The sequence below is a fragment of the Sesamum indicum genome, linkage group LG2, assembly GCF_026168435.1.
Source record: "Sesamum indicum cultivar Baizhima isolate 11 linkage group LG2, ASM2616843v1, whole genome shotgun sequence".
In the NCBI taxonomy this organism is placed as follows: Eukaryota; Viridiplantae; Streptophyta; class Magnoliopsida; order Lamiales; family Pedaliaceae; genus Sesamum; species Sesamum indicum.
In genome coordinates, this window is record NC_142658.1 from 20,925,735 (window position 1) to 20,939,547 (window position 13,813).

At 34.6% G+C, this 13,813-nt stretch overlaps 4 protein-coding genes across 4 annotated transcripts; 3 read left to right on the forward strand and 1 right to left on the reverse strand.

Moving 5' to 3' along the window:
* The first annotated feature begins 354 nt into the window (after positions 1–354).
* LOC105156739 (heat stress transcription factor C-1b) lies at positions 355–2,864 on the forward strand. The gene is made up of 2 exons (XM_011072958.3): positions 355–689; positions 1,901–2,864. The coding sequence occupies exons 1-2, from the start codon at positions 474–476 to the stop codon at positions 2,687–2,689; spliced, it is 1,005 nt and encodes a 334-aa protein (XP_011071260.2). The 5' UTR covers positions 355–473; the 3' UTR covers positions 2,690–2,864.
* A 450-nt stretch (positions 2,865–3,314) lies between these two features.
* On the forward strand, positions 3,315–5,874 carry LOC148789266 (heavy metal-associated isoprenylated plant protein 19-like). Its single transcript, XM_088877930.1, has 3 exons — positions 3,315–3,326; positions 5,518–5,599; positions 5,690–5,874. The coding sequence occupies exons 1-3, from the start codon at positions 3,315–3,317 to the stop codon at positions 5,872–5,874; spliced, it is 279 nt and encodes a 92-aa protein (XP_088734056.1).
* Positions 5,875–9,261: 3,387 nt separating this feature from the next.
* On the forward strand, positions 9,262–11,518 carry LOC105156397 (uncharacterized). The gene is made up of 5 exons (XM_011072516.3): positions 9,262–9,619; positions 9,720–9,823; positions 9,920–10,091; positions 10,201–10,323; positions 10,449–11,518. The coding sequence occupies exons 1-5, from the start codon at positions 9,434–9,436 to the stop codon at positions 11,295–11,297; spliced, it is 1,434 nt and encodes a 477-aa protein (XP_011070818.1). The 5' UTR covers positions 9,262–9,433; the 3' UTR covers positions 11,298–11,518.
* A 194-nt stretch (positions 11,519–11,712) lies between these two features.
* AHP2 (Tat-binding protein 1(Tbp-1)-interacting protein (TBPIP)) lies at positions 11,713–13,790 on the reverse strand. Its single transcript, XM_011072517.3, has 6 exons — positions 13,638–13,790; positions 13,510–13,535; positions 12,700–12,967; positions 12,260–12,330; positions 11,985–12,173; positions 11,713–11,906 (listed from the first exon to the last, which is right to left on the reverse strand). Exons 1-6 carry the CDS (start codon positions 13,663–13,665, stop codon positions 11,808–11,810), a joined length of 681 nt encoding a protein of 226 aa, XP_011070819.1. The 5' UTR covers positions 13,666–13,790; the 3' UTR covers positions 11,713–11,807.
* Positions 13,791–13,813: the final 23 nt, after the last annotated feature.

Consider the following 13,813-nt stretch of genomic DNA (forward strand, 5'->3'; position numbering starts at 1 on the left):
CCCTCCTGCACTCGACACGTAGCAGGGACCACCTACTAAAATTAATTAGATTCACAAGAAAGAGTGGCCACGCACGCTCCCGAGTAGCGCGTGTGCTCAAAGCCCTGGGGAACTATCTCATCCTCCCGAACCCATAGACCATAACGTGTCGCATTTCAGTAGATGAAAAGGTAAAATGAAAAGATGCAGAGTGGGGCCCATCTCTTGACACTGTGGAAATATCAGCCCCATTTCTGCAAGGTCCACGATATCACATGTTCCTCTGTGCATGACCCGACCCGGACAACTCACCCCGGCCCCCACCCCGCTCCGGGCCCCGCCCCGCCCACACCTTATATCATGCTCTCCTCTTACCATCACAATCACCATTGAATGCAAAATTTTCTTCTTCTCTCATCTCTCTTTCTCTCTGTTGGTTGGCCTTATTCTTCAACAAAGCGGTTTGAGGATTTGGGGGGTTGGAGAAATCATATATGGAGATTAACGCTAGCAACAGCAATATGGTAGCACCGTTCGTGATGAAAACCTATCAAATGGTGAATGATCCGACGACGAATGGGCTCATCATGTGGGGGAAGGCCAACAACAGTTTTATTGTAGTGGAGCCGTTGGATTTTTCGGAGAGGATTTTGCCGGCCTACTTTAAGCACCATAATTTCTCCAGCTTTGTTCGTCAGCTCAATACTTATGTGAGTGTTAATTCTTGTATGTTTGATGTGGTTTTTGGTGGAGTTGTCGATTTGGAAAGGGATTTTTACAATATTGTTTGTGCTGGAACTTTGTTTTTGAGGCGATTTTGATGATGCAGTTAATTAAGGAAAGTGTTTATGCGGATTGAAAGTGTTATTTTATTTTGTGCTTTCTGAATATAGTTTCCTTCGAGAGTTTGTTGGTGAAGTTTAGCATATTATTCTCATGGTCAAGCAATGATAAGAAAGAAAATTTTAGTTCGAGTTCAGTTGAGTCAAATTCGAACAACTCATATGACAATTGAATTGTAAGTTGTATAATTTAAGAGAATTGCTCAATCAAATAACAAAATTTACTATTTAATTAGTCGACTTCATCCAAATCTGTAATAAAGATTTTCAGTTTTTAGGTAGTAAAGTGCGCTCATAGTGCACCCTCTTTTCCTTCAGTGGTCATGGATGAATTGAGTCAAATGCATCCAAAAGCTTCACTTAGCCATATATGGCTGTATATTTTGCGGCTCTACCCGTTTTGGGCAAAATTTTCAGAGCGTTGAGTACTGGCAGTTGGCAATCTACTTGTACTATCGTTATTCTTCATGAAGTTGAGACTTTAAAGAAACGATGTCCCTATACTGTTAGCATTGGGGAAATATAACTTTACAAATTTGGTGGGGATATTTGCTTCATCATTCATGCTGCCTGCTTTTAGTGGACTCTAACCTTCTTAGCCTTTGAGCGAATTGAAACGCTGATCCAGGTTAGAGGATTAGGTCACTTTAGCCAGATCTTGAGGGCTGTTGGAGTGTTAGTCCCCATGTACTGATTACTCCAAATATTTTTTATTTTTCTGTAGGGGCCGGAGATATGGGCCGGTGGGTTAAATCCTGTGAGAGCAGCTACTGATGTAGCAATTTGGTTTATTTTATATTTATTATTCTTTTCCATCATCTGATTCAAATTCGGAATAGAATAATTGAAATCCTGATATTTCAAAAGTTTTAATATATACAGCATGGTGCAGATCTTTTGATGCCTAGGAAGAAAATTTGCTGCAGTCACTGTGTAATCAGTTCTAGTAGGGGTTTTCTTTAGATATATGAGATTGCGCTTGGAGAATATGGTTTTTGTGCGTGGAAAGGATTTAAAATCTCTGTCATAATTATCAAAACAAGTGTAATAATTCTATTATTTTATATCTGATCTGTCAGGGTTTCCGAAAGGTGGATCCGGACAAGTGGGAGTTCGCCAACGAATGGTTTCTACGGGGGCAAACACAGTTACTGAGCAACATCGTGAGGAGGAAGCACGCCGGCAAAGCCTACACCGCTCATCTCAAACACGAAGACGATGAAGACGAGGAGCAGCTGATAATGGAGATAGCAAAGTTAAAGCAAGAACAGAAGAGCTTAGAGCAAGAACTGGAGAGCATGAACCGGAGGCTAGAGGCCACGGAGAGAAGACCCCAACAAATGATGACTTTCTTATGCAAAGTTGTCGAAGACCCTGAAATTCTGCCCCGAATGATGCTCGAGAAGGTTAAGATGAGACGGCTAACTTCAAGCAGCGGTGAAAAGAAGAGAAAGATTATGATATCTACTGCCTCGTTGAATTCTTTGTCAAGTTCATCAATCAAGAGTGAAGAGGATCAAGAGCCCATTTCGTCGTCGGATGGAAACTTGGACGTTGATAGTTATTGCCAGTCTTCGCCATCGGTGGAGATAACATCCCCGGAGTGGTTGTTGTATCAGAGACAAAGTTCAACTGTGGCGCCTATGCTCAGGCAAGAACAGTATCGGAATAGTTACCCCCATCATTCTAGTTCATCACCGTTGCTAAGCTCCTCCGGCGAATATGGAGGTTTTGTGGCGTTTCCACCGCCGGTGAATAGCATCTCCGGGTATTACAATAACATCAACGGTAGAGTTGATACCAATTACGGGGAGGATGTTAGTCCTCCGCCGCCGTATCCATTCTCACTATTGGGGGGTGGTTTTTAGTCGGTATTGGATTACTTACCTGGGATTATTAGCCATTCTAGTGGGAAATTTAATTAGTTATTATTTTTCCCTCTTTGTTGTCAGGATTTAAAAAAGAAGTTTAATGTGTATTTATGAAACATATGTATTTCTTTTGCATTTTGCACTTACATGCTTGTATATATATCTGGTGTAACATTAGTTAAAAATTATAACTGTAGAAACATACTAGATGCGGTGATGTCCGTGTTCTTAAGGCAATTTATCAACTTTTGAGCACTGTATGTTCTTCATTCCCGTGAAATTAAAGTGAGTTTAGATACTATATAATTAATTGAATCTGGAAAAAGTAGATTTTGTACTCAAATAGGCCATATCCCGTGGATTCATTTTTTGATAAAATTAGTAGTAGGCACATGCACTCCCACAAACATATAAAAAGAAAACAACTTCAGTGAAAAAAAAAAAGAAAAAAAAAATTCGTGAAAAAAAATAATCGTGATGTAAAGAATGAGAAGGAACGAAGTCCGTAAAAAAAAGTTGGAGTAAGGTGATAGAGAAAAAATAAATTGTAATTCTTAAAAATATAAAAATTTGTGAGGAAAAAAATAGAAAAGTAAGAAACTCATTTTTTCATTGGCAGAACATGTTGAGTCAAGTCGATTTCTTAAATCCTATCTTTTTAACTACAAGGTATAAGTCCCAGTAGCTCATTAACTCTTAGCTACTAATCTGAATAGGATAGGATAGATCGATTTGCTATTCTATTCCTTCCTTTGATCGGAATAGAAAGGTTGTTCAACTCGTTTAGCTTAATTAATTAATAAGCTAAAAGAGCTCGATAGTTGGCTAGCTAATTAGCTTATAGTCTTGTTGTTATATACCTGTGTTTAGCTCTAACATCTGGCATCAAGTCTCCAAGCCAACTCAACTGATAGTCATCTTAGTTCATCTATTCAGGTTGTTTCGATACTATTTTTCACACATACAGAGAAGCGTAGAGTTGTGATTATTAAAAAAACATTAAAATTATATATTAGTTTGATTAATTTTTTTAAAAAAATAAATTAAAAGATAAATTTAAATGTTAAAAATAATAATATAAAAAAAATTGTTTATAACAGAATAGATTAAATGAAAAGTAATTAGGATGAGAGTAACCTTGTGATCCAACTACAATTTAGATATCTCTATTTTTATTTGTTGGGGTGGGAACAATGGTGCGGCTTAATTGAGCAAGGAAGGAATAGTTGGGGAGAGTGAGAGAGAGAGAGAGATGTGATGGTGGTGCTCCCTGGGGAAGATTATGTGGGGCCGCACCATCATCAATTGCAATATGCGGCCTGAGGAATAATGCTAAATACAGTGCAAAGTGGGTCCTCCATTTCACCGAAACACATCTCCTTCTCGTCTTTTTCCGCTTTTGGGTAAGACCAACTACTCCTTCATCATTCCCATTAGGATTTCAATGACTAGGATAAAATTCTACCTAAATTTTGATCTAAATAGGATTTAAATAAATTAAATTAGACTCAAATTCTATCTAATTTTATTTTACCTCGTTCAAAATTCGTGGGTCTTGAGATCCATAATCTTCAAATCCAATCAGATCCAGTGTTTAAGTTCAAGTTAAATCCAGACCCGATTTTTTTTTTTTTTACAATCTATTTTTTTTGCAAATCATACTAACTATATTAAATTTTTTTATTTTTTTATTTTTACTCATAATTTATAGGGGTGTTCAATTCGATCAACCAAACCAAACTGATTTCTTGGTAACCCAAAAGTTTCTGTATACGAAAAATCTAACCAGACTAATCAATTTGGTTAGATCATAATCGAATATTTTTCGGTTCGATTCAGTTAATAGCCAAATTACCGAATTCATAAGAAAAAGAATCTACCAGTTAATTTATTTAATATTTTTTTAAATTTAAAATAAGTAGAAATTAAATTATATTATTATAATATAATATATATTTATAAATTATAAATACGATTTACATACATTCATATATTTTATAAAATTATAATATATTATATAAATATAGTTTTTAATTTCAGTTATTCCGTCGGTAAAGTTAACCAATCTAACCAAATCGTATCGATGTAATAATTTTTTTTTTAAAATAATCGAAAATCAAAACTGAAATTTTGTTTTTGATTTTTGGTACGAACCGAAAATTCCGTTTAGCCGATTTTCAATTGGTTAATGAATTTTTAACACTCCTAATTATTTATCAATAAGTTAAGAATTATTGAAATAAATTTATAAATAACTTCTTTTTTTATAAATTTTTTTAAATAGAATATCATTTATTATACTATTTTACAAAATAATCTTATAAAAATATTACATAAATAAATAATGTTATGATGTCTTAAGTTTTTTAAATTTATTCATTTTAAGTTAAATCGGTTTATAAATAATAATCCATTTGAATAACAAAGATGCCCTTTGCCTTGCTAGATCGTCTTCAGCCCATCTCTATTTGGGCTCATCCTCTGCACGTTGGTTTTCATCCAGACCCAACTGATGTGCATGCTGCCAATGGCGTCAACCACAATTTTGCCAACAAGCAAAGGATCATATTGCTTCAGTACTTACTGAGATTTTCTTTACTCAAATCGAGTTTGATCTAATCAAATCAATCATATAATAAGTGCAATATATCAGTTACATAATTGATTATTCTCTTTAAATTGTAGACCAATCATACAATAAATATATTACACTTACCATATAATTAATTTAAGTTTAATCAAGCCCGATTTGAATTATTTTTGTGGTCTTTGATTTAGTTATAATGAATCAGCTGGCTAAGGTCTTGGTTTACGTACGTACATAGGTGTATTGGATGGTGATGAGGATTAATCTGGACTGTAATTCTTGTTGCAGAAAATTGAGAAGAATCCTTGGTAGGATGAAAGGCTGCATCATTCAACCTCTCTTTGATGTCCACTGCGTTATGACAAAGGGTTTCTGTCGACCTTTTTTTGTTTGTGACTATGTTTTTGAAGAAATAGAGACAGAGTTGATAGAGAAGCAAGAGAACAAGGTAAGTGTGCATGGAAGATATAATCCAGCAGATGTGGCAATAAAGATTAGGAAAACGATGAAAGGTAGAGTCGAGATTCTGGAGATTCAAGAGTACTTCACCAATGTTGTCGACCACATGCCCCCTGTCCTCCAACAACATGCTTAGAGTTTCACAGTGTACACAAATTCCCGACATCATATTCAAAATCAAAATCATCTTCACGATAAAATTGGGAAAAATGCAATTTACCTACTGTGAATCATTTTTTCGAACATAAGGGATAATTTGTTAATTTTTTTTTATTGGGATATTTGCTGATGCAACATATCACAGGGGTAAATTGAATTTAATCCTGATAAAAATGCAAGACAAAAATGTTGGTTAATGCTGTGTATTTTTTCTTTTTTCCATTACTTAATATAATAACACAATCTAAAATATTAAGGTTGCAATTTGCTAAATGACATATATATTCTTTAAACAGTGAAAATCTTGGTGGCCTTGATTCTTTTTCTTTTTGGTTGCATTCTAAAAATTAAAGAAGTTATGGGTGTGCCAATTATGTCAGTACGATGCTATTTTTTTGGGCATAATAAAATACTATGTTATATGGATACATACTAATCAATCAGACCAAAATCCCTTGTTGTCATGTTAATCTGAGTTGTAGGAAGATCTAAACGATATTTGTATATATAAAGGATAGTATGTGTCAAGACAAGATATATATGAATCAAGGTCGTTTATAGCTTGATAAATAATTGTATGGGCCATCAAGCCCAATCGAGTCATGATCAAGTTTGTCCTATTTGATTATACTCTTATTTTTAAGGGTAAAATTTCATTTTTTGATGAGAATTTTACTAGTTAACTAACCCTATTAGGTAGCAATTTTTGCAAATTTGTATCTTAAAATGGAGTAAACGTATCTTATGAAAATAGAAATTCTTAAAGATTTCAAAATTTCAGCTTTAATATTTTAAATTGTGAAAGTGTATTTTCTTTTTAAAAAAAGTCAAAAGGAATTTGACCAAACATGTCAAGCTAGCAATGGGAAGGCTTCTAGATAGATGTATATGATTTATGGTTCTTGAGACGAGTGGGGCTAATTAGTCATACTTGAGATTGCTTATTACACTTGGATTCATTCATTTTCTTTCTTCATCAGAACCTTCCTCCCGATCTTCACCCATCATTCAACAGCAATTCCTGTCCCAAATACATCTGTTCTAATTCGTGGGCTGTAAAGGAAATGACTATTTCTCCTTTCTTCAACTCTTCCAACTCGTGTTAGTAATTAATTTAGAAATTTCGTCTATACTAATATAAAAAAATATATCTTTTCCACTCACGAACGAACCATAATTTATGACACTATGATATTAATTTTTTTGTTATGTCGATAATATTTTAAAATTCATTTTTTTTCTTTATTTCTTTGTAAAATATAATGTGTTGGTTTATATATTTTATTCTTATTTATAATATATTTTAAAGTATGAAAAATCATTTATTACGTACACACAGAAACGACGTACTACTATGGCTAATTATTAAAAAACGAGAAGTAGTCAAATACTTAAATGCCCTTGATTTCGTGTTCTCTCTTGCAATTTTGTACTTAAATTTAGTACGGCAATGCTAATCATGTGCAGCAAGTTCAAGTAATTGTTACTTTTGTATCAATTACGTTTTAATATGAATTTTTTATTACAATTGTAAGGTTGCACTTTGAAGTACTACACTTCACTCATACATAATATAAAATTTGCAGATTATATATATAATTTAAAAGAATTTTTATATGGATTTTTAAAATTTTTTTTTATATGTTTATGAATAATATACAAAATTTAATATGATATACAAATACAAGATGTACTATCAATTTATAATAGAAAATTCAGACAGTTCACTCCTGGGAATCAAAGTCTCATATTTATTTAAAGATTAAACCAATATTTATGCATGATAAGGAAAGTAAAAAATTAAGAAGAAGAAGATTGATGTATGTTGGTGACCAAACTCATCTTTCCGTGGGGCTCTTTTTCGTGTTACTATGGCAATCCATTGGATTATTCCTTCAATTAGAGTTGAATTTAAAGCTAATCCCCATTATATTTGATTGTGATTCCGCACAACTATGACAATTACACCCATGATATTAGTCTCCAGTTAAAATTGAGAGTCCATGAATAAGTTCTAAATTATGTGTGTGAGTTTCGTCGAATGTACGGATATTTATTTTGTTTTATATGAGTTTTATTATAATTTATTTTATTGGTCTTAATTGATATATTAATTAAATGGATATGATGTAATTATGTATTTAATGCTTCAAAAAGACTATGATAATTATATGATTTGGTGTTTCAATTTCTTGGTGAAAGTAAAGCTTTCTAGTGCCAAGAAAAGGTGTGGCTAACCCTACCGCCAACACAATATTTGTTCTCAACATCAATTTTTAGGTAAGTGGGAATATAGAACTATAAGTTATACTATACTATAAGCACTATCGTAGGGAAATTACACTTCTAGTGTTATTGAGCATGAGGATCAATATTTTTAATCTTCTGTTTTTGCAGGAATTTTTAGAATAGTCTTAAAATTAGAGAAAAGTTTAACATATTTAGTCATATTTAATTTACGATATTTTTAAAATGGTCGCAATATTGGGATAACTTAATACATTTACTCTGCATCTAAGCTTTCGTCAAAAGAACTAGTAAGGACATATGCAATATGTGTGTCCTTCAATTGGGTGAGCAACCAAATTAACAGTTAAGCTAATGAACATGCGCTTTTGCACTGATCATTGTCGTCTACTTTTTTATAGAAACTTGGACATAAGATTAAATTTGTCGAGTTTTCTCAATTTTGAGATCATTTTATAAATTCTATAAATTAGAGACTAAATGTGTCGAATTTTTTTAAATTGAGATTATTTTAAAAATTTTGTAAAATAGAGTACTAAAGTGTTGATTTCGTATGATATGTAACTAAACATGTAATTTTGCTGGCCTTCATGTAACCAAATTATGAACACACGCATTGAAATAGCCAGTTAACCAGACATGCTTAAGGGTAAAATTGAATAAGTGCTGTGTATTTTCATGTAAGTATATATAGTCGATCAGGGAAAATAAAAACTAAACACGTTACACAGATTTACACCATTCTTTATGTTCATAGTCGATTCATACAAGCAAAATTGACGACAGTCGACAAAATTAAATTCGAAAAAAATCAAAATTATCACACCCCATTTTAGCTTATATTCCAAATTTATATCATTAGATTATTCAATTCTGAAGTTGTTTAAAAATAAAGTTGAGATAAATCCGGAGCGTAAGTGAACGCGTGCAATAGGACCGCTTGACCTGCGAAGCGAAGTTACTCGGTTTCTTCGGCATAGACAAAGCGACCGCTTACTACTTACAAACACTAAAATCCAATTCCCATTAGCCCAAATCTTCCTTGTAATGAATGGAATGGGAAATCCTTCACTAAGAAGAAAAATCCCCACACGCTTTAATACAAAAACTAACTAATAATAATACCATACAATACAATACAAACATAAAATATAAAACCACACACTCATACACTGAGCACACAGAGGTCTTTCCTCCTTTCGTCACCATCAAAAGGTGCAAACAAGCAGGGCTCGTTTGTACCCTTGTTTAAATATTACTAGTTTTTGATTTGTTGTTAGAAGATAGAGATGGGGAAGAAACTGGATGCTTTGCTGAGGAGAGGCTTCAAGACCTCAAAATTCAAGGCCACGGTTGCGCTGGCCGTTTCTCGGCTGGCTGTGCTCAAGAACCAGCGCCAGGCGCGGTGCTCTATTGCACAGTCCGACGTTGTTGAGTTCCTTAAGAGTAGCAACCATGACAGGGCTCTTCTCAGGGTATTCTCAACATACCTGCTAAATGACTTGTTTGTATGATTACTTTGAAATATATATATGGATTCTTGATTTTGTGCATATGGTTGTTTGTGATGTACAGGTTGAGCAAGTGATAAAGGAGCAGAATATGTTGGATGTGTTTGTTGTACTGGAAGGATATTGCCATCTTTTGATAGAGAGAGTCAACCTGTTTGAACAAGAAAAGTTGGGATGCGCTAAGTTTTTTCTTTGTATCCTATTTTGATGTAAAATTTTTCTAGTTTTTGTGATGAAACATGTTTCTCTTGTCTTTTCTTACAGAGTTTGCCCTGAAGAGTTGAAAGAAGCTGTGTCGACTTTGATCTTTGCTGCCACAAGATGTGGGGAGTTCCCGGAACTTCAACAGATTCGGGCAATTTTCACTTCCCGCTTCGGCAAAGAATTTGCAGCTCGGGCTGTTGAATTGCGCAATAATTGTGGAGTTAATCCTAAGGTGCGTATCAAGGATTATGATTTCCCAGGTGATTCTAATGTATCTTAAACAAAACACATTAATGCGATAGTTAATTTTTTCACATGATGATATCTTCTCTTATCTCCAGATTATACAGAAGCTGTCAACCAAGCCACCAAGCTTGGAGAACAAAATGAAGGCGCTGAAGGAGATTGCTTCAGACTACAACATTGATCTTCCGATGGAGGAAACTGTATCAGACAGTAGAATGGTATGCAAGTTATGCATTTATGTTCTTCAGCAAGATGTCTATTGATACGTGTACTAAACAATTTATTTTTTATCTGCAAAATGCTTATGAATTATAATAACTGAGTCATTGACTGTGGATTCCAGGAAGATCAGGACTCAAGCCTGGAGAAGCAGCAGAAGCCAAGTCAATCAGGTCCTTCTAGAATTTCTAATCAAGGAGAGAATGAATCAATGTTACAGCCTGCAGACGAGATAGACAGAGGTGAAGATTTTTCTGATACACTTAAAATTAGGAGAAAATACAAGGATGTGGCTGATGCAGCGGAAGAAGCTTTCAAGTCTGCTGCTTATGCAGCAGCAGCCGCTAGAGCAGCTGTGGAATTATCACGGTCTGAATCCACAGATCCTGATGATCCAAATACCCCCAACATCCGGCTGAGAAATGTAACAGCCACGATTAAGCCAATCAAAGCTGAACTCCAAACTCATGAGGAAGATATAGCGGAGGACGAGCATATGAAAACTGAAGTGAAATTTGAGAAAATCCACCCAGTTCAATACTATGACTTGGAGAGTAAAGATGCAGGTATACATGAAGAAAAGGGAGAGGAACAGTTCAAAGGAGACGAGAATGGAACTGAATTTAAGAGATCACTTTCTGCATCAAGCTTGGATTCATCAGATGACAATGTGAAGGGGGTTAGCCTATCTTCGGATGAAGCCGGCCAGAGTAAGAAAGGGGGTGTAGTATTTGATGAAAGTGATGGTGAAGATGAGCAGGAAATGAGGGTACCTGGAACATATGACTTCAATGCTGGTCAAAAGAATGATGTATTTGAAGGGAGAAGCAGAGCTCAAGTTGGAGTGAAGATGAAGACAGGGCCTGGAAATGCCCACGCTCAATTTGCTACAGAGAAGAAAACTCAAATTATAGAGCCTTTAAACATCAACAGGAGGCCGATCTCTGTAAGAACCAGATGGGCACACAGATAATAGTTACATGTGCTATTTAACGAGTACTGTTTCCGCTTCGAGTTTTTCTGTAATAAATAATAATATAGGTCGTGTGAGCAAGTCCTTTTTGCTTTTGCTTTTCATGTTTATCTTTTTCTTCTGTTGTAAAGTTTGAGAGAACTTGTAATGGCTTTTGTGAAGTTGAAATGTTGGGTGCCTAGCTTTCCAACATGTGAAGCTGAGTTATATTTTTATTGCCATTACACGAAATTTTGAGATTTCAATAATGTTTTAATCTCACCAGCAGCCAAATTGTATAAAGTGTCCAAGAAAGATACTAACTTGTGTTTTGCAAGATAGGATCATGTGTGGATCCCAGGATTCTTGGATGATCAACAATGAAGAGAACGAGGTGTGCAACGAATAAAGAAAGTATGATCAACAATGCAGAACATTATCGAAACCAAATCTCAGACCTCGCTATAAAAATTACGAGTATTAGATACAAAACCTTGAACTATGTTTATTTCTAGAATCTGGGTAAAAAGTTCATTTGCATCTGGCTCGCTTCTTTCCACTTTGCATTAGCTCACCATAGGACTGCAGACTTACGCCAACATCTTCATCGTACTCAATCCCAAGTTCCTCCTATTAAAGTAAAAATGCTGCTAATGAAAAATATTTGTCTAAGTGACAGAGACTCAAAACAAAAATGATAAGACAAACCTTGAAGTCTTTTAGATTCTTGGGAGAGTTTTCAGTTATTGCATCCCAGATATCTTTAAACATCCTCTTGCGTCTTCTCCATTGATTTATCACATCCATATATATCTTCTCAACAATCTGCCGCTCTTCTGGACTCACCAGAGTTACTCCTTGCCTCAGTTTAATCAACTTATCCTCCATTTGTTTGACCTGGAAATCACAGAAATACAATCTCATGGATGTTATCTCCATGCTGTCCGGAGGGAGCACAAAAAAATTATATATGCACCAATCACCTCATTTCCCAATTTGTTTTTTTTGGCATGTATCTCCTCCAGCGTCAAGTTTGATTGCAGCGCTTTAATCTCTGTCACAATTAATGCATGCACACCAGATTAAATAATGAAAAGTTGGTTCAACCTAAAACCAAACCCATACAAGAAAGAGACAAGTTATTTTGTACTCTGCTGGCAGTCTCCTTTTTTGCATCATTGAATTTTGCTTCAAGAATCCAGTAAACGATTTAATGTTTGGAATTCAGGAGCTTTATGAAGACAGTCACAACAAAAATAGTCTGGTATGGAAAAATATTTCATAAAAAAATTGTTTGCAAAGTCATAGGAAAAACCTTTCAAATAAACTAAAATTGTACCACAGTGTGGCCCGAAATGTTTCAGTTCAGAACAAATCAACAATCTTCTGAAACAAATAGAAAAGATCAAGAGAAACTGTATACCTCCTTCAACCTCAGCAATAGCCTTCTTTTGTTCATTGAGTTGTTCTTGCAATTTAGCATTCTCTTCTTTCATCTGATTGAGCTCTTCATTGTTTGGAATGTTGAACTGATCTTGCCTAGCCAAGTATATTTTCTGCTTGCCATATTCTTTGAATGATATTTTCCCGCTATCAGCAAGGCTATCCAATGCTTTTTGTACTGCAGCCTTCTTTAGATCAAACTTTTGTAGTGAATCGGCAACACATTGGGAATTCAATGGCCTATTTTGCTGCAAAAAATATACATGAACTCTCCATGAGTGGTCACACCTTCATGTGTAGATAATAACTGAATACTGCTAACTATTTTACTGAATAAAAAAATCACAATACAGACATATATGTCTGTGCATGTAGAGTGAGAAAGAGGGAGGAAATTGGAGGACAAATTTACAGAATAAAATATTCTCAAACACTATCTACTCTAAATATCACCCCAAAAAATTAGTATGCATATGATTTTTTTTTTCTTTTTTCTTCTTTATTGAATCACTCCAATTTCAATTATCTATTTGATCAGCTCGAAACAATAGAAAATCAACGTATTATAGCTAAAAAGTATTTCACAAACTCTCAAACTTATGAGTAGATAATCAAAAGTGATCATCAATAGTATTATAAAAACAACTAAGAAATCTTACTACCAAAAAAATGAAACCACAACTAACTAAATTCCAAAAAAAGGAAAAAACTGATACAACAAGCCTCCGGATTCCCGTAAATAAAATGAAGGACAATTGTTTGAAACACAAAGAAGTTGGGGGAAATTTACCTCATTCACGAAGTTGAGCACGATTCCTGGAAAATAAGCACGACGAAACAAGTTATTGAACTCAAGAAAACCATTTAAAGAGCTCAAATGACGTGGTTATACATACAACCGCACGGATATATCCTTACCTTCCGTGCTATCGGATTTGGGAGCCATTGATCGGAGAGCTCAAAAGAGCGGGAGGGAGAAACTTTCTGCATACGAGTGAGTTTCGAACTTAGAAAAAAGGGTTTCCCTGTGATGGCCAAACGACGACGTATACGTGAGTGTCCGCCAATATCTAACAAGCCCTTACTTCTAACAA